The sequence below is a fragment of the Triturus cristatus genome, chromosome 7, assembly GCF_964204655.1.
Source record: "Triturus cristatus chromosome 7, aTriCri1.1, whole genome shotgun sequence".
Classification (NCBI taxonomy): domain Eukaryota; kingdom Metazoa; phylum Chordata; class Amphibia; order Caudata; family Salamandridae; genus Triturus; species Triturus cristatus.
The window spans coordinates 1,257,838,274-1,257,857,874 of NC_140590.1; the positions used below are offsets into that span (position 1 = coordinate 1,257,838,274).

Consider the following 19,601-nt stretch of genomic DNA (forward strand, 5'->3'; position numbering starts at 1 on the left):
TCATGAAGTAGGTCTCGGTTTGCGACCTATTGGCAATCGCAAAAGTCACAGGGATGTTGGTCTGCTGGGGTCAGCAGACCACCATGTCGTGATTGCGTTTCAATAAAGCAATTATTTTTATAAAATGCAGCCCGTTTTCCTTAAAGTAAAATGGGATGCATTTCGAAAAGAAAAATTAAAAGTTTTCTTTCTATTAATTAAGAGTAGGCAGTGGTTACAAACATTTACAAAGGGACCCCTTCCCATTTGCGAATGGGTTACCACGTACTTGAAGTAGGCAGTAAAATGCAAATGTCTTGCGACCGCATTTCGGTGGCAAAACATTCACACATACCGCTGTGATTTGGTATTAGAAAGGGACGCCCTAAACAGGCCCCTTCCTAATACCGAATCGCACACCCAAATTGCAATTCAGTAACAGGTTACTGAATCACTAATTGGGCCTTTGTACATTAAAAAATGCCTTTTTGTGTTCGCACACAGCCCGATTCGGCGATCATGCTGTTTGCGAACGAAAAAAAGCTCTGTACATCTGGCCTGAGATGGCTAAAAAGTAGCCCACATAGTGCAAATTGGAGCAGTTTTGAACTTGTAAAGACATGCCATCTAGGTGTCTTGCAAGATATGGAAGACTACATGCATTTGTAAAATAAACAATTCAACAATTTAATGCTAGCCCACTAGACTATAAAACTAGTTCACAACAGCCAAAAAACTGTCCCACACGCTTACCTGTCAGACCAGGTCTTCTGGCACTGCCATATTGCCCAGTCCGACCCTGGAGAGGTGCGAACCCTCCAGCTAAAAGGTTCCAATCTCTTTATGGTAGTTTATCATGTTTCAGCTCCTCATCTGGGGGTAGTAAACAATGTGTAAATGCAAGTTTAATACAAAATAATGCTGATGGACATGCTGATAAAAATCTATTTATAGTGGACTGTGGAAAGAGTCAGAACTGATAGTTGGTCCAGCACATCTTTCATGTAGTGTGGGAGTTATGTGTGCCAACGATAGCCACGAGCTGTGCTTAAAGTGGGATTAAAAAAAGAGTGTGGGGAGGGGGAAGTCTCTAAAAGGGGTGTAGCCAAAGAAGCGCATCAACTAGGAATCCTTTCTAAGAGGTGTGGCCAATGTAATCATGGCATAGCATAAAACATGAAAGCTAAAATCCTGTGCTTAACACAGCGGGCCGCCTGGCCAGTATTTGAGTTCCTTTCTGTGAGTTTTCTAATACTGCCTCCAAACCACTGGCAGCCGGCACAGGTAAGGGTGGTAGGGCGCAGGCAGGGGGGGAAGCCGACAGACGACAGAATAGGTATTATTTATTTATTTATTTATACCTATTCCGTCGTCTGTCGGGTCCCCCCCACCCGCCTCGCCCACCACGTTCATCAGTGTCGGCCACTGCTGATCCATACATGTCACACAACAATAAACATATGTACCTAAAATAAGCCAGTCCTATAGGCTTTGTCAATGCTTGTTAACTATATTAGATGAATGAATAACAACAATGATTTTTTAGTAAATAATTACAAATGAAAATGTTTCAATTCTGAATATATGAGATTGGGAATTAAACATTACTAAAGCGGTGGAAGGGGTAGTGGCCTCCAGCGTGTGTAACACACACGTGCTCTCCTTCCACACCACTGTCTTCGGCAGTCTCTCACGCCATTGTTCTCCCTACATATTTAAGAAATTCTCAATCTGCATATCGCTCTCTTTCCCACAAATGCCATTGGCACACAAGCAACTATCAGTCTGTGCCCTCTACGGAGGCGCCCAGGATTGCATGTGCATGTAGTCTGCACTACTCTATGACCCTAGTCCTGCCTATTTACAAAACATTCCACCATGTTATGAGGGGGTGCGGCTTTGGAAGGCCTCATACCTAGAGCTACTGAAGAGGCACTCTGCACTCCAGAAATCCCCCACGCTCTCTCCCACTCAAAAAAACAAGGGGTCGCTGAGACTTTAGGATGTCTTGGGGTGTTTCCATACAAATTAATGGGCATTGGCTGCTTGCAGCCTCCGAAGAAGAGTTGGAAAGCTGCTCTGTGCAGTGCTTTCCAGTCGTCTTTCCTGCCACTGTGTGATTTCGGCTCCTCACCAGTGACCATATGAAGGGACACGAAATTGTGTGACATACAGTGGCACCGTGTGAGTTGACAGTTTTGTGATCCACTGACAGGCATTGTGAGAAACACGTGCACCCTCATCAACAGGGACCCACAATCTGAACTCACTCAGACAGGAGGCTGCTCATCTCATACTATTCACTACATAAGGGTCATATCTTGCAAGAAACAAAAACTACAGACACAACATCTTGAAAACAAATATTCTTAGAGAAAGCATGATGACGTAAAACTTGAAATGTAAGTAGGGATTGCATCACTAAGATGCAATACCTTAAGGGTTTTTACATTAATTGTGAACTCGTTCAGTCTTTTTACCAGTACATTTAAGGCCAATAATGTAGAGCTCGAAAAGAGACCCGTTTCAAAGCCTGTTTTTAATTACTGTCGGGTCTGAGACCTGACAGAGCCTGGCCCACTTAAAACTATGCCAGTGGGTTAGACTCCAAGCCAAGTAAGTCTATGCAGCTTGGATAAAAAGGTATCCTGCCACTCCTGTATTTAGAACAAAGATGCTCTTAGATTCAGTCATATTCAAATTTCTTTTATTTTGAGGTAAAACATATATGTGTACCCACAGATGACACGTGTTTTGCTCCACTGAGCTTTTTCAAGGAAAAACATTCAAATTCCATGACTTAGTTGAATCTTGTTTCAGTTCAGAGGTTTAGATCAGGCCAGCCTCGAGGCTCACTGCGTTTGATAGCTTGTAGGGTGGCCACACCTTCGGCAGAGATATTTGTGCACCAGACAGATGGATCGCAGGCTCTAGTCACGTTAATGAAGCAAGCTGACAGCTATGGGTTCCAACAGAAGTGATGTGGATAAGGATGCAACATTTGCAAAACGTGTGACGTGAAGGGGTAGGCTTCTCTCTCAGGAAATAGAACAGCGGGTGCGCAGTGCCTCTGTCTGGTCATAGAGTGGAGAGGCGTAGAGTGTAGAGCTATAAATTGGAGTGGTGTAGAGTGCAGTGGCGTAGAACAGAATGAAGTGTCAGAGTGAAGTGGTGTAGCGTGGAGTGGCGTAAAATGTGACATGGAGTTTCAGAGTAGACTAGAGTTTCATAGATTGTTGTGTCATAGGGTAAAGTGTCGTAGAGTGAAGTGGAGTGGCATGGAGCGTTGTAGAGTGTAGCGCCCTAGAATGTCGTAGAGTGGAATACATTGTTTTAGAGTGCAGCAAACTGTTAGAGTGTGGAGTAGAGTACCTTAGAGTGGTGTAGAGTGGCCTAGAGTGCAGCGGTATAGAATTGACTAGAGTGGAGAAGAGTGTGGTGGAGTGGAGTGTCACGGAGTGTTGAAGAGTGGAGTACAATGTTGTAGAGTGCAGTAGAGTGTTGTGCAGTGGAATGGCATAGAGTGCAGTGGCTTTAGTGGAGGGGCATAGAATGGAGGGCATAGAGTGGAGTTGAGTGTTGTAGAGTGGAGTGGTTTAGAGTAGAGTGTCTTAGTGTGGAGTAGACATGGTGTGGTAGCACACTGCCATTGCAGAAAATACATTTTCAATTGAAATGACCATTACTTTTGCATGCACAGTGTTACTGATAAAAATATACAGCACACACAAACGAATCTGTGTGGAAATGGCATCACCTATTGTACTGATTTGCTTTGTCGTAGTAAAATATTTGTTTTCACCACACTTCCGAATTACAGAAAATATGCTTCATTTGTGCTTTCCTAATTCTGATACATTCTAAAATATTTGCACACTTCATTTACAGACATTTAAATTTTATTGTGTGCTAGAAAAAAAACGTTTTCTTTCCCAGTACCTGTCAAGATTGTCATATATTTCATCTCACTTTGAGGTCAGAGAAAGAAAAGTCAACATCAAGCTTCCTTTTTTGACCCCTGTCTTTGAACGCACAGTAAATGTGACAAGATAAGAACAAAATGTAAATCCCTGTGTACAAAAAGTACAGACTCATGGAAGAATACAAGGAGCAATGGTGAACAAGCTTTGCTCCACAGATGAGTGGGAGGGGGAAACATGCTGGACAGCTTAGAACAAATAAAGCCAGAAAATGTGAGCCACACAACACAAGGCCAATGCTAAGCAATGGGGTGGAATACATTCCCAGGGAAGCTTTCAGAATACCCACAAGAAATCTTTTCACAACCAGACGCTTCAACCTAAAAATGAAAGGAAAACCGAGAAAAAAGCGTAGCAGCTGCCAAGCAGAATTCAGTAACCTTCGGTCAGTCTTGGATTTTTAGAATACAATACTTTGCATTTTGGACTTTTAAGTCCAGACTTATAAAGTAAATGAAAAAACTAAAATAACCAAAATGCAAAGTCTTTTTGGCTAAGCAGCAAGGACCGGGTGGCGATGTCACAAACTGCATGCATCCACTCGGCAGCCAGGAAAAGGGAGAAAGAAAAACAAGTAGTAGAGTAATAAAGAAAAACAAGCACAAAAGAAAAATGAAAGAAAATCAAGATAATGAAAAAAATAAAATCACAAAGGGAGGAGAGGACGGAAGAAGAAACTGTTGAAGAAGAGAAGCATAAGGAAAATAATTGTTAAAAAAGACGGATTTGATAGAAATTAAGAAGAAAACCAAGGAAATAACTAAAAGGATAAAGACAATATTAGGAGAAAAACGACATCAAAGATGGAGAGAGAAAGAAAGAAAACGAGAAAAAAAAAAGAGAGACGATTGAAAGAAAATAGGAGCGGAAGGAAAAACTGCATAGAAAGATAACAGAAAGGAAGAAAGATTAGTAAAAGAGAAAACAGAAGTCTCTGAGAAGGGAACAGAAAGATTTTAAGATCATGCGTTCACAAGTACCTTCAGCAAACAATTGTTGGACTCGATGCCAAACGGATATCCTGGCATTTATTGGTTACATGGCGCTTGGCTGGCATTGCTGCCACGCAGTCTCACTTCACTTCTGATTGAGGGTGCGGGCAGGCCTATCCCCACCGACAGCCCCATCCCCCGTCCAGGGTTGGCCTCTGCTCGGCGAGCGTCCTGGGCGAAGCCACATTTTGCGCCCTCCCCTAGCCCTCTTTAATTGCCAATGTCATGAAAACATGGAAGGAGCAGGAGAAAGGTGCTCCATAAAGAAAACCCAGGCAGGAGCGCCAGCAGCCTTAAAAAAAAATGTTTACATACACTTTTCTATAGTCCTAAATCGTAGGAAGACTGATGCAGACAGCTCAAGCGCCCCTTTGCAGGTCAGCGCCCTAGGCGTGATCCCAACTCGCACATGCTAAAGGCCCGCCCTGGCTGCATTGACCTTTTGCAAACATAGCTTCACACGTAGGGAAAACACTTCCCACACCTCTGTTTGTACATTCGATAAAAGAAACAGCTGAAAGGGCCGTCCGGGCTCAGAATGGCATACGGCAGTTGCAGTCTTCTTGACATATATGGCTGGGCCATAAATCCCAGAACGAAATGCAATAAACGAGTGAATAAAAAATCAGAAGCGGATAGGAAGTTTGCTGACTCGTTTTTGATAAGAAAATCAGATGTGCTCCCAGACAAAGTGATCACTTCCGTTTCTTGAAGCTGCAGCCATGTATTGTACCCAGATGCGTCTTGCTCGCGCCACTGCTGTTGGTTCTCTGATTGCCCTTGTCAGATCAGATATAGCACATAATATATACTTTGTATAAAGTTTAAGAACTATTCAAAATAAAATAATAAACACTGCTACACAATTGACACAAAAAGACGGCCTCAGGCGGCCTTTCTGAATCAATGTAGATTTGCGCTTAGCTATTTCTCCGGATGCTAAGAGAGCGCCGAGACCTGGGCAGAGAATCCCAGGTCCCGAGACGCGCACGCGGCCTCCATAACTACCCACGACCCCGCAGGAGAGGCTTCCAGCACTTGTGCGCAGCCCCCCGGAAGAGGCCTCTGGAACTCAACCCAGAATTGCAAACGTGACCCTCGGAGCCGAGCACTCCAGAAATGTCCTCGCGAATGAGACGCAATAATCCAGATGTGTGCCCAGAATGGTACACAATGGGAGCCTGGGGGGCAGCCGAGCACCGCGAGGTCTGCCGCCCGGGCAGGTTGGGAGGGGGGAGAGGGGGGCGTGGCCGAACGGCCATTTTGTAAGTAATTGGGCTACATTTGAGGGATAGCCCAAATGTAGCCCAAATCCAGGGGTAGTAGCCCAAGGGTTTTATAAGGGAAACGCGCGCTTTCCCAGCCACCATTTTAGGTTTGGTGACCTGGTGGCTGGGTGCGCTAGCTTAAAGTTTTTCTTGAAGTTTGTTGGGTAGTAGTAGGCGAGAGTAGGGGTATTAGAAGTACCTGGAGACATGTCTTGCGGCGACTACCGTGTTCTGGAGGCTATCCGGTTGTTGAGCGAGGCAGGGAGGATGGACTTGCTGGTCCAGGAGGCCAATTGGACGAAGCGCCCGGCGAGGCGCGCGTCCGCGGGGGTGGCGGCCGCCGTCGCGGCTTGTTCGCCACCCGGGAGTCCGTCGCGTGTAGCGGTGAGTGTTCGAGGCGGCGCATATGCCAGGAGCGCCGCCTCCGGGTCTGCGTCGGGTGTGGATGGGAGTGCTAGGGGCCTGGAGGCGGGGAGGGGGCGGGGACGAGCGGCGCGACGGGGGAAGGCCCAGGACGCCTCACGTGAGAGGCCCAGGTCCTACGCGGGCCGCTCCTCGAGCCGGGGAGCGGCCGTTGCCATGGTTACGGCTGGGGCGAAGAGACGCTCGAGAGAGGGCCGGGCAGGCCCGATGACAGGATCGCGGAGCGCGCGGGGGCGGGCGGAGCAGGAGGAGGGAGATGGAAGGTGTGGGGAAGGCCCTGGCGAGACGGCAGCACAGGAAGGGGTTTATGGGGCAGGCACAGCGTGGAGACACGAGGCCCCGAGTTGGGAAGTAGCGGAATGGGGGAGGGTGGTGGGGGGGCGGGGGGGGTGGGCAGCTCGGGCCTGGCTGGGAATAGAGTAGATTGGCAGGATAGGCGGCAGGCGGCGGGGCAGGGGAGGGGGGGGGGGCGCGGCCTTAAGTGGGGGGGCGATCGCGTCGGGACAGGAGGCGACAGGGGGGGAATCGGGGAGGGGCGGGGGGGGCGAGAAGGGAGCTCAGTGGGGGGGAGCGTAGGGGTCAGGGGCTTGGCGGAGTGCGACGACGGAGGGTGGGGCCCGGAAGGGGGGGTCCTGGGGGGGGATGCGACAGGTGGGGAATCCCCCGTGTTATTTGAGTCAGAGGGCAGCGAGAGGGACTGGGACGGCTTGGATATTTTTGAGTCGTGGGCGGAGGGTTTGGGGGGGGCCTCGGGGGTGGGGGCCAAGGGCGCAGGTACGGGGGAGATGGGGGGGAGGGGGGGGGAGGCGTAGGGGGTGGCGCGGTTGGGGGGGGGGCCGAGCGGGCAGGGGTTGGGGTGGAGTGGGCAGGGGGAGTGGAGTGACGGGGACGACGGAGCTGGGGAGGACGTCGAAGTGGGGGATTTGAGCGCGGTGGGCAAGGCGTGGGTCGCGGAGTCGTCGGGGGCTGGCAAGCGGGGATGGGATGGGAGAAGGAAGATAGGTAGGCCCAGCACACCAGACCATTCATTTTCTTTGCAGGTAGCGGAGCGACAGCAGGAGCATCGCGGGGTACCGGACTTGGCAGGGCTGGGAGCGGCCTGGCGACGCCAAGGAGAAGGGAGGGTGGAGCCTCGGGCGGCGTGCCCAGTACCGGCGAGGGATCCCGCCGCGGCTGGCACAAGTAGGCCCGTGACGGGCTCGCCAGCCCCAACACCCACGGGGTCACAGCGCCCCGGGGGACAGCGCCGGAGGAACGCCGGAGAGGAAACTTTGTTTGTATCACGGAGACAGGTGGCACTACCAGCGGGCAGCGCTGAAGGTGCGGGGCAGGAGACTCTGGACTATGAGGAGGAGAGTATGGAGGAAGGAGAGTTGCGTGAGGTGGGAGACGGTAGGGACGGGGGGCCGAGTAATGTTGTGGATAGTTTCTTACAGGTGTCACGACGCCAGGCGCAGCCCACGGGTCGGACATCCAGGTGGGAAAGCAGCTCGGCCCCCAGGCCTGGACGCCGGGAGGAGCGACGGACGGAGACATTGGCGCCAGGTAATGCACATTTGCTCGGGCGGCCAAGGATGGTGTCGAGAGGGGTGGGGGGGGCGGGGGCGGAGGGGGACGTAGGGGAAAGATTGCGCAAAGGTACGTATGTGGTTGATGTGGCTGTGGGCACGGACGGCGTAGGGCAGGGCGACAGCGGACAGACCAAGAAGGAGGGGACAAGTGAGAAGGGAACAGGGGACGCAAAGGCAGAGGAGACAAAACTGGAGAGTAAGGAATTGAAGGTAAAGCGGTTACCATATATGGGAGTGACCAAGCCCTTGGGGGCGCACTTGATGTTGGCTACAAAGGAACGGATCTGGAAAGGGGAGTATGTGGAGATACTCAAACTCCTGCACAGGGAGGTCAGGGCGAAAGAGGGTTCGAAGGAAGAGGAATTTGAGCTCGCAAAGAGGCCTAAGGTGCCGCTGACAATAGAAAACTGGACAGCGGCTTTTCTGATATATGCCAGCGTGTATTGCGAGAAGTTTCCGGAGAGGTCAGTGGCCATGTTCAAATACATGGACGTCATTAGGAAGGCACAGATTACGGGGGGTGGATATGCCTGGGCTCAGTATGATGAGGAATTCTGGGCGCGCATGGCATGGGATGCGGAGGCAAAATGGGGAGAGCTGGATACGGATTTATGGCAGCATACCATGGGCCTGGCGGGGTCGGGGAAGACTATCTTTACTGCCAGTGGGCTGCCGCTTGTGTACCAGCCCTTTCGAGGGGGTCCCACCCGCGGGGGGTGGGGGGAGCCGGCAGAGGGACGACAGGAGACAAAGGGGCTTGCTGGGACTTTAACAAAGGCCTATGCACGAGAGAATATTGTAAGTTTCGGCACGAATGCTCGGGCTGCGGCAAGCGACACCCGCTGGTCAAGTGTTGGGGGACACAAGGTCCGGGCCAGAGCGGGCAGCATTGGCAGTCGGGAGCCCCTAAGGCTGGAGCCCAGCAGCAGTCACAGCAGGGAGGGGGAGGGAGGGGGGCGAGAGGGGCTGGGGCAAAGGGCTCATACTCCGGTTAGGGTAGAGCAGTTGGTGGGGGCGTTGGGGGCCTATCCGGACAGGGCGGCGGCGGAAACACTGAGATTGGGGTTCAAAGAGGGGTTCAGATTGGGGTACGAGGGGCCGAGGGTCCGGAGATGGGCAGATAATTTGCGATCAGCGAGGGAGCATCCACAAGTGGTACAGGCAAAACTAGACAAGGAGGTGCAAGAGGGCCGCATGGCGGGACCATTTTGCGAGTGGCCCTTGCCCAATCTGATTGTGTCACCCATCGGGGTGGTACCTAAAAAGGAGATAGGCCAGTTTCGCCTCATTCAGCATTTGTCATGGCCAGAAGGTGGGTCGGTCAACGATTTTATTGCGGAAGACGCGGCCACTGTGTCCTATTCATCGGTTGACGTGGCCATGGCACTGGTGGTGTCCGCGGGCGCAAAGGCTCAGATGGCAAAGTGCGACATCAAGTCGGCTTTCCGGTTGCTGCCAGTGCATCCAGATGACTGGGATCTGTTAGGCATACAATTCGGCGGTCACTGGTATGTGGACAAGGCATTGCCGATGGGCTGCTCCATGTCCTGCGCACTTTTCGAATGTTTCAGCACGTTCCTACAATGGTTGTTTACGGAACGAACGGGTCACCAAGGGGTGACACATTACTTGGATGACTTCTTCTTTGTCGGCACCTCAGACTCCGCGGACTGCCAGCAGGGTCTGGACAGCTTCCATGAGATCATGGGGGACATGGGCGTGCCGCTGGCCCCGGAAAAAACGCAGGGCCCCAGTACGGCACTGGCCTTCCTTGGTATTGAATTGGATTCGGTCCGCATGGAGGCACGCCTCCCGGAGGAAAAGAAACAAAACATGTTGAGTTTGCTGACCGGGGTGTTGGCACGACAGAAGGTGACGGTCAGGGACATACAGGTGTTGCTGGGACATCTCAATTTTGCGTGTAGGGTGGTCAGAGTAGGGCGGACGTTCTGTAGGCGACTGGGGCGCGCACTGGAGGGGCAGAGGCCTCCGCACCATCACGTGAGGTTGTCAGCAGGGGTGAGAGAGGACTTGCGCATGTGGCAGTTTTTCCTGCACCAGTTCAATGGGGTGCCTTTGATGAGGGAGGTGGACATGGTATGGGACGTACAGATTTTCTCGGATGCAGCGGGGAGCAAGGGATTTGGTCTGTATTGGCAGGGGAGCTGGTGTGCGGAGCCCTGGCCCGAGGACTGGTTAGAGGGAGGCAGGAGCATCGCGTTTTGGGAATTCTTTCCCTTAGTGGTGGCAGTCACACTGTGGGGGGGTTTGCTGGCCCACAAAAAAGTCACGTTCAGGGTCGATAACATGGCAGTGGTCCAGGTGGTGAACAGGCAGTCGGCGAGGGATGCGCAGGTGCTTAAGCTGTTGCGGGTTTTTGTGCTGGGGTGTTTGAGGCATGATATTGCGTTTCGCGCGGTGCATGTGCCAGGAGTGGACAATGACATTGCGGATGCTTTGTCTCGTTCACAGTGGGGGAGATTCCGTGGGCTCGCCAAGGACGCGGACGTGAACCCGACCAGGATGCCGAACCAACTCTGGGAAGTAGGCAATACCGGATGCTACAATTGGTTCTAGGTTCATTGGCGCGGTCAACGAAACTAGCATACAGGGCGGCATGGGAGGAGTTTGTTCGCGCGGGGGCGAGATGGCGGGCCTCCGAGGCGGAGAGACGGGAAGACGTGGTGCAATTTATTCTGGATTTGGTGGAGAGGGGTTTGACAAGGGTGACGATAGTGGGCAAGTTGGCGGGGGTTGCGTTCATCGGCAAACTGTTGTGGGGTTATGCGCCATCCGCGGGGGAGCTGGGGGCGCGGATTTTGGAAGGCTGGGCGCGGGAATGTGGGAGAGTGGCCAAGGTGCGGAGGCCTCTGTCATGGGAGCTCTTAGGTAGGGTGATGGGGGTTCTGCCAGCGGTGTGCTGGGACAGTGGGGAGGCCTTGCTGTTCGCCACGCTCATGTCTTGGATGTTTTTTTGGGGCGTTTCGGGTGTCAGAGCTTCTGGGGGCGAAAGGGGAACAGGGTTTTACTTGGGAGGAGGTATCGTTTGGGGAACGGGTAGTGAGCATTTGGCTGCGAAAGGCAAAGACAGACCAGAAGAGTCGGGGGAAGTGGGTTACGTTGAGGAAAGGGCGATCCCCGAGGGTGTGTCCGTTCCGCTGGGGTATGCGATGGAGAGCGTGCGCGGGGGGTCTGGGGGGACTGGTCTTCTCCCATCAGCAGGGGCGAGGCGTTAAAGCTTCGCAATTACTGGCAATACTGAGGAAAGCACTTAGGACTCTGGGGGTCGAAGAAAAGGGTTTTGGCACGCACTCGTTTCGCATTGGGGCGGCGTCGGAGGCGCATGCGAGGGGTTGGGGCAGGGAAGAAATCATGAAGTTGGGAAGGTGGTCTTCGAATTGCTACCAGCGTTACGTGCGCAGCGAGACGGGGGGGGGGGCGACACAATAAAAAAAAAAAAAAAAAAAAAAAATAAAATAAATGGGGAGAAAGGGGACGTTACACAGTACAGCGGAGCTTTTCAGTGTTGTGGTCAGGTTTTCATTCTTGTTTTTCTTTTCAGGATCGGTTATGGGACCCCTGGCCCGAGAAATGTCTATCTGGATTGTGGGGCACTCGTTCGTGAGGAGGGCCCAATTGCAGGCACAGGAGAGCTATTTTGGGGAACGGTTGGGTTTCAACAAAGATGTGTTCTCTGTGGGGTGGAGGAGTAGGGGGGGGATGCGTTGGAAGGAACTAGTGCCGGTGTTGAATGGGATCTTAAGGGCAGGTCGGTGCCCAGACGTGTTGGTTCTTCATTTGGGGGAAAACGATATGGTAAGGGAGACAGGGTTGGCACTAATGCGGGCGATGAAGAAGGACCTGGCTTTGATTAAAGAGAGATGGGCGGGTTGTTCAATCGTGTGGACAGAGTTTGTCCCCCGGAGGAGTTGGAGGGGGGCAGTGAACCCAGGTGCGGTAGATAAGGCGCGGCGAAAACTTAATACGGAGATGGTGAGGTTTTGTCGGCATTTGGGGATTGACCGCGTGGCACACGGGGACATTCGATACGATGCGAGGGAGATGTTCAGGGATGATGGGGTGCACTTGTCCAGGATGGGAATGGATCTGTATCTTTTGGAGTTGAGAGAAGTGCTGGCGCGTCTGTTGGGAGTGTATAGGCGTTAGGTCATGCGGGGTCGCGGCGCGTTGGGGGGGCAGAAAAAGGGGAGGAAGAGGCGCAGTCGCCGACACTTCCCCCCTTTTCCTGGGTGGCGGGGTGGTTGACAGTTGGCCGGGATTGGCTAGAGTTTGTTGTTAGAGTTTTGGTAATGTGGGTCCAGGGACAGGTAAAGGGTAGACAGGTTGGATAAGTTTAGATTAGAGGTTGGTTAGTTACAGTTGCACTAAAGGCAGGTAGGGGTTACGGTCAGGGGAGTTTGGGAGTTGGGAAAGGTTACATGGTGTAGGATTGGGTTATATGTTGGTTATGGAAGGTTATGTTGTATTTTGGGGGGATGGGGGAAATGATGTGGGGATCGTAGGGGTGGGGGGAAAACACAAGGGGTCAGGAGGTTATTGTATAGCGAGGCGTTAGTTTTGTAAGGCAGTGGCCAAGGAGTTAAATTGTGATATGCACCTGTTTCAATAAAGCGGCCTTTTTCACACACAATAAAGTGTCTGGTGTCGGCTTGCCCCCCTCTCCCCCCTTAATCTCCCAATACTGGAGACGAGGCTTGCGACCCGCGATACTCCAGCACTAGATGCATTACACGTGCGCACCACAAAATGGTGTAATGCCAGCTGTTGTTTTATGTGCTTTGAAGGGTCGAAATGTGTAGCGTTGCGCCATCTATTAAAAAAAAAGCAAGATACCATTAGTTGAATCATCTTTATCGATGTGCGTTTTTCAGAGGTGGACACAAGTCTCGTTTGATGCTTCCAGGGCCGGTCACGGCATTCCAGGCCAGGTTTTCAGAACTCGGCACACATCCTCGGATGCCACAAAAGAGCTGAACACAAAACCTACGTTGAGGCCTCAGGTGTTATGTAGGCCACAGTAACCGGACCTCTGCTTTCCTGTGCTCGAGGTGTCGCTGTGGCAGAATGCCAGGGAGCCTGGAAGCTGCATCCTCTATCCACCTGAGGGCAGGGCATCAGCTGTCACCTGGCTCCGTTTCATCAGTACCTCATATTAATGTCGTTGAGAATGTTTTTGTTAATATATAATGCTGACACTTAAAGTGCTTCGAATGACAGGAGCTGTAATAGCCCGATTCAAAGGTACTCTGTTTTTACTTTGAATGATGAAAGGTTGCGTTTGCCCCATCGAGATCTGAATCTGTGACCAGTGGCGCAACAAAACCTTAGGGGGCCCCCCTGCAAGGTGAAATGAAGGGGCCCTGCCCACCTACATGCAATCTATGCCCCTCACCTTTCACCTTTGCAAGGACTTTCAGAACCACACAACATATAGACACTTTCAGCAGATCTATTCCCAGATTACACAAATCTTCAGGCTGTGGATTGAGATTGTGTTGTACCTCAAGTGAAAAATGGCTGATAGGCTGCACACATTAAATGGCATCAACCAGACTGGGTGGGAAACTGGGGAGTAGGTATGTTACTGATACAAGAAAGAGAGGCATCTTAGACAAATTACTATTGTTCTTAGTGTATGCAATGCTTGTGCTGGCAGAGAGGAAATTAGAAGATCTAAAAAGATTTTTTTAAAGTAAGGAAATGGCAGAGCGGAATGCAAAGAACTTTAGACAAGAATGAAAATCAATCAATCGGGAGGCTTATGTAGTGCAAAAGCCAAAAGCACTAAGCACTGAGCAATGATTAGCACAACACTTTGTTTTAGGATTTGGGGACATGGTAGGCAGAAACCTTGAGGCTTTTTATTAAGCAATAAACACACGTTTGAACATGTTGGTGCCTCCGTCCGAGGCAGCCAGTCTATCTAATAGGCATAAGTTTAAACCCTGGTTTAGTTCGTCCATTTATCACCAAAGGCAGATGTGTAGAATATCAGAAAGAAGGTGGAGGAAGAGAGAATTTTAGGAAGACAGGGCTTGCTGTAGGAAGCATCTGCAGCTCCATTAGGTATAGGAAAAAACAAAAGGTATATTATATCACCACAATAATGGAAGCCATAACATCGTGCTGCTAGGGGTTCAGTTAGCTTACTCATCCATCAGGCCTCTTCCTGATGGTATTGCCTTCACAGAGTTTAGTGACCAACTGGGACTCTTACCTTTCAACACAAGATCATTATATTCCAGCCCAACATATGAATATTTCCTAGTCAGGACTTCTAATTTCTTCTCCATATTTCACTGAGTGAGGCACTGTTGGGTCTCTGCCCAGCAGCATGTTGTGGTATCTGCCCCTGTTATTGCAAGAGGGTGTGGTCTCACAATAGATTAAAACAGCTGCTGTGAGTCCCCACCTTAAAAAAAGAAGGTCTTCCCATGGATGACTGCCAATTTTAGACCAAGTTCTTATTTGCCAGTGTTGATCACGTGTCGGAGGAAGTGGTAGATGAAATAGACATGCAGCATGTTTGTAAGTTTTAATTACTCGGTAAATGTTAATTAGGGTTTCAACTGGGGCATGGTACAGAGACAGTCATTTATTTTATTGAACCTGTCTGTGTCCTATCATACAATAGATCACGGTTTTTCTGGAAAGGGAAAACTGTTCCCTACAGATTTGAGGTACAAAGCTTGGCTGTAATCAGCTTTAGACTCGGTTTAGTGATTATGATAATTAGACCACGGTGAGGGAGCTTTGTTCTTGAGCTGCCACAAGGTTCTGCAGTTTATCCATTGTTTTTTAAAGGATATATGGCTGGACTTTCAACTGTACTAGACGTTCAGCAGTAAATAGATGACACCCAAATAAGGGTTCATCTGGAGGTAGTTTCCAGGCTCTGTACCCACATTCTTACTGGCTCACAGAGATTGTGGCCTCTCGGTGGCAACATTCAATCACGGAATCATTGCCTTCACCAGCAAGCACAGAATTAGCTGTTGTCTTGCGCATGCCTTCTTGTCAGTAAACGGAATACAGCAAATGCCTTCAAGAAAACTCTGATCCCTTGAACATGCTCAAGTATCAGTACACTTAAAAAGGAGTTTAGCTCCAACTGTCAGTGTTCCACAGTGTTTCGTTGCAGTACAGAACCTCTCCAGCTCATCTAACCATCCTCAATTGCCCTCTTGCTCACCACTGCTCCACATTCTTCTCCTTGACTACCCTTTAGCATGTACTCTCTCACTCTTCCAGATTTCCTACAGTCTTTCAGTTCCAAATTATCCTTTTTTGCCTTTTCAGTTCCACTGTGCAACTTTTCTACTTACCTACTATATTTAGCCCAGGTCAGACAGATACCTTCATTACCAGGCATTTTCAGGTCAGAATTTCAACTAGCAGTGCATAATTCCAGGCTTCTGGTTTCTTTGCCATCTCTGTCTAGTCTACAGCTGGTCAACTCTACTGCTGATTACCATTTCACTCCAGAACCTTTCGTAGTGGCAAGTTAGAAGACGCAGTCTTGAAAGGCAGAAATTAGACTGCCGTCATCCTGAGGCTTGGTGCTGTGTCTTCTTGTAAATCAGAAGGCATGCACCATTTTAGAGTGTGGATTGTATTCTACCCCCTCATTTCTGACAATAGAGGGAGAGCAAATTACAGCTTCTTGTGGGGATAAGAGTAAGTAAACCAACTTTCAGTGGTGGAAAAAATCAAATATCATATAATGGAGAGGCTATTCTATCTTAATCTCTGTTTTCTTGGCCGGCGTTACTTATGCAGCTTCATGAACCAGCTCTACCATTAAGAACCTGAGAGTTTATACTGACCATCAACTTTTTAGTTCCCAAAATTAGGACAGAAGTTTTTAGTCCAGATTGGCCAGAAATCGTCTTCCATTCTTGGGCTCAATGAAAAGGGCTGCATTTATGAGGGCTATCATTTTAGTTTGTATGGCCTATGACAACGTCCTTCATGTCAAGATAACTGCTAGATAGATTTACATGTTCCAGATGGCACAAGATCAAGCTATGTGATTGATTTACAGAGTGAAGAAACCACATTATGTTGTGCTTCATAGAATTAAAGGTACTATGTCTGGCCCATAAAGCTATTTATAACAAAGGAGATTTGTGCCTTGAAAAGTCATTAGACGATACTGCCCCAGAAGACATTTGAGATATTCAGCTTCAATGAGACCTATGTCTCTGAAATACTGTAAAAGTGGAGCCTTCTTTGCCATCTTCGTGGTTTTCCTATGTTACATACTGCCTTTGGAGAACTAGGCAACTGAGTAACTGTTAAAAACCAGCCATTTCTAGGAAATGTTTAGCTACGGATGAGTTCTGCTGGGTGATGCTGTTCTTTGTACAGTGGCCAACACTCTAAATATATACATATTCTCCATAATATAACACTAGAAAGTTAATCTATATTTTTAATAGGACATGCTTACTTTTCTCCTTTGTGTTGTACTTCTCTGCAAGTTTCCCCTTCCCGTAGATATTCTACCCATCTGTGTCTTCTCCTACTAATATTCTATCTCATGTGGACTTCACTTTTTACTCTCGACTTCACATCTTCCCTGTCCTATGGTTCACCCCTCCATTTCTTTGTCTTTTATCTCACTTCTCTCCTCTGCCCTCTCTTCCATGCTTTTTTTGTCATTTCTCCTCCACTGGATTGTCTGTCTTTTCCCCCTTCCATATTACACTTCTCTGTGTAACCTGTTTCCTCTCTCACCCCCTCTTTCTCATGTCTCTTTATCATCACCGCTACCTTTTCCTATCAGTTGTTTCTTGATTACATATATATCTCTTTATTACCTCTTTCACCCTTCTCCCCACTCTTGCTCAGCTATCGCTCACTCAAAAATCATGTAATTACCTCTTTTCTACCTCTTCTCCATACCTGTCTCTTTATTTCATGCCTGTCCCTTTATCAACTCGCTATCTCTCCCCACCCCTTCTGCTCTTTCTAACCTGTCTCTGTATCACCATGCTGTCTCGTATCTCTCTACTCTCTCTACCTCTCTCTCAGTTATTTCTCATATGTATCTGTCTCTTGATTTACCCTACTCTCTCTCCCACCTGTCTCTTTGTCACCTGTCTCTTGATCATGTCCACCATCACTTTCTCTCTCCCTGCTGCCCCATTCTCACTTTCCGTAGCTTAATAACCTCTTTTTATTGTCCCTTTCTTACCTCCCTCTCTCTAACCTGTATGTCTCTTTCTCATCCCTCTCTTTTGTGACTACTTATGCTCTCTCAAGGCTATTGCTTTCTTGGCTTCTTTTTATAACCTCTCTCATCTGTCACACTTTTTACCTCTCTCAATTGTCTTTCCCCTCTCTTCATCTCTCTCAAACGCCTGTCTCCTCAGTATCTCTGTCTCTTCTACTCTGCAGTCCTTTTTTCTCTTCTCTCTCTTAACCACCCACTATCTCACTCACCTGTCTTCCCCTCCAAGCCCTTCTTCCTCTGTGTGTCCTTTAAGCTGTCTCTTTCTCATAATTCCTCTATGTCTTTTTCACCTCTCTCACACAAATCTCTCCTTCCTTATCTCTTATCTGTGTTTGACTTATCTCCATCCCAACAACAGTCTGTCTCTTTCTTAACTGTCTTTCATTATTACTGTTCTAGCTCTATCACTTCTCTCCCCTTCTATCTATAACTGTCTCTCACTTGTCTGCAATCTCTCTCACATCTGTCTCCTCCACACTGTTATCCTCAGTTGTTCTTTATAACATGGCTGTCTCTTTACCAAGCCCCATCTCACTCACTCTCTGTCTCTCTCTCAACTATTTCTTTTCTTCTCGCACTCTCTTTTATACATTTTTAACTTGCCTCCCCTCCATCGCTCCCCATGGTGTTTCACCTGTCTATCGCTCACACCTGTCTCTTCTCTGTCTTTCTACCCTATTCCTTTCCCACCTTCCTGCTTATTTATCACCTCTCTACTCTAATTCTCTGGCAGCTGTCTCTTTCCTATTTCTGTCTCGCACCTGTCTCATCTCTCATCTGCCTTTTTCTCACCTCTCCCACTTCTCCACCTCTCTCTGTATATAACCTGTTCTTTGTTACCTCACACTAATTCTCGCACTTCTCTCTTTCTCTTTTTCCCTCTTACCTGTGCCTTTAAAGTGTCCACTATTTCTCGTTTGCCTTTCTCCTTCCCTGTGTTGTCTTTACCCTCTCTCACCCTGAGCTCTGCAGAAGTTTCCTTTCTCACTGACATAAAGAGACATGGAGGCACGTTTTCCCGAGGGCCTCCTCTGCCAATATTAATTGATTTTGCAAGTTTGTTATGTGTTTCACAGTGCTGGGATATCCCATCCCGTACAGCAGGCTTCAGCCAGGCAGCAGCTGTCATGTTTTGTTCTTCAGCCTTTGCGAGCCGGCTTCAGAAGTGGATGGGGGGCCCCCTCCAGAGTAAGGCGACCTGGGCCCCCCCCGCAACGCGGGGACGGTGGGGGCCTGTGTTACACCCCTGTATGACCCTCCACCCTATGCCCCTCCACTCTATAACACTCTGCTTTAATGCTTTACTCCACTCCACAACATTCTACGCCACTCCACTCTATGACACTTTACACCACTCCACTCTATGACCTTCTACTCCATCTACGACACGCTATTCCACTCTATGTCACTATAAGCCACTTCACTCTAGGCCACTCTATGCCATTTCACTCTACAACTCTACTCTACTACTCTACTCCACTCTACTACTCAACAACAAAACTCCACTCTAGGACACTCCATGCCACTCTGCTCCACTCTATGACACCCCATGCTACTTTTTATGCCACTCTGCCACTCCACTCTGACACTTTACGCCACACACCTCACTCTACCCCACTCTACATTACAGCACTACACTCTATCCTCTTCCATGCTCATGACGTCTCCCGGCCGTCATGAGTCACAATGGGCGTGTGCGGACGACAGCCGGAAGACGTCATGACCATGCCCACGAATGGAATGTCCAGCAGTGCGGCAGCGCTGCGGCGGAATTTGCGCCGCAGCGAAGAGGCTATACCACTCCACTCTATTCCCCTCCACTCTATAACACTCTCATTTACTCCACTCTAAGACACTCTACACCATTTCAGTCTGTACCACTCCACTCTACAGCACTCTACTCCACTCTTATGCAACTACATGCCACTCCACACTAGGCCACTCTGCGCCACTCCACTCCTACCTACGGCTCTACTGTACTCTACGCCACTCCACTCTGCGCCTCTCTACTCTACCCTACTCTTTGACACTCCACTCTACGCCAGTTTATTCCACTCTATGCCCCCATGACACTCCACTCCATAACACTCCTTTCCATAATACTCTAGTCCATGACACTCCACAACACT

At 49.4% G+C, this 19,601-nt stretch overlaps 1 protein-coding gene across 1 annotated transcript in view; it reads right to left on the reverse strand.

Annotated features, from left to right (window-relative positions):
* The window catches only part of CTF1 (cardiotrophin 1), a 163,759-nt gene extending 146,019 nt beyond the window's left edge, over positions 1–17,740 (reverse strand). The window contains exon 1 of the mRNA XM_085615105.1: positions 17,682–17,740. Within this exon, the coding sequence (XP_085471231.1) occupies positions 17,682–17,740 (59 nt within the window). The remainder of the gene's footprint in view (positions 1–17,681) is intronic.
* Positions 17,741–19,601: the final 1,861 nt, after the last annotated feature.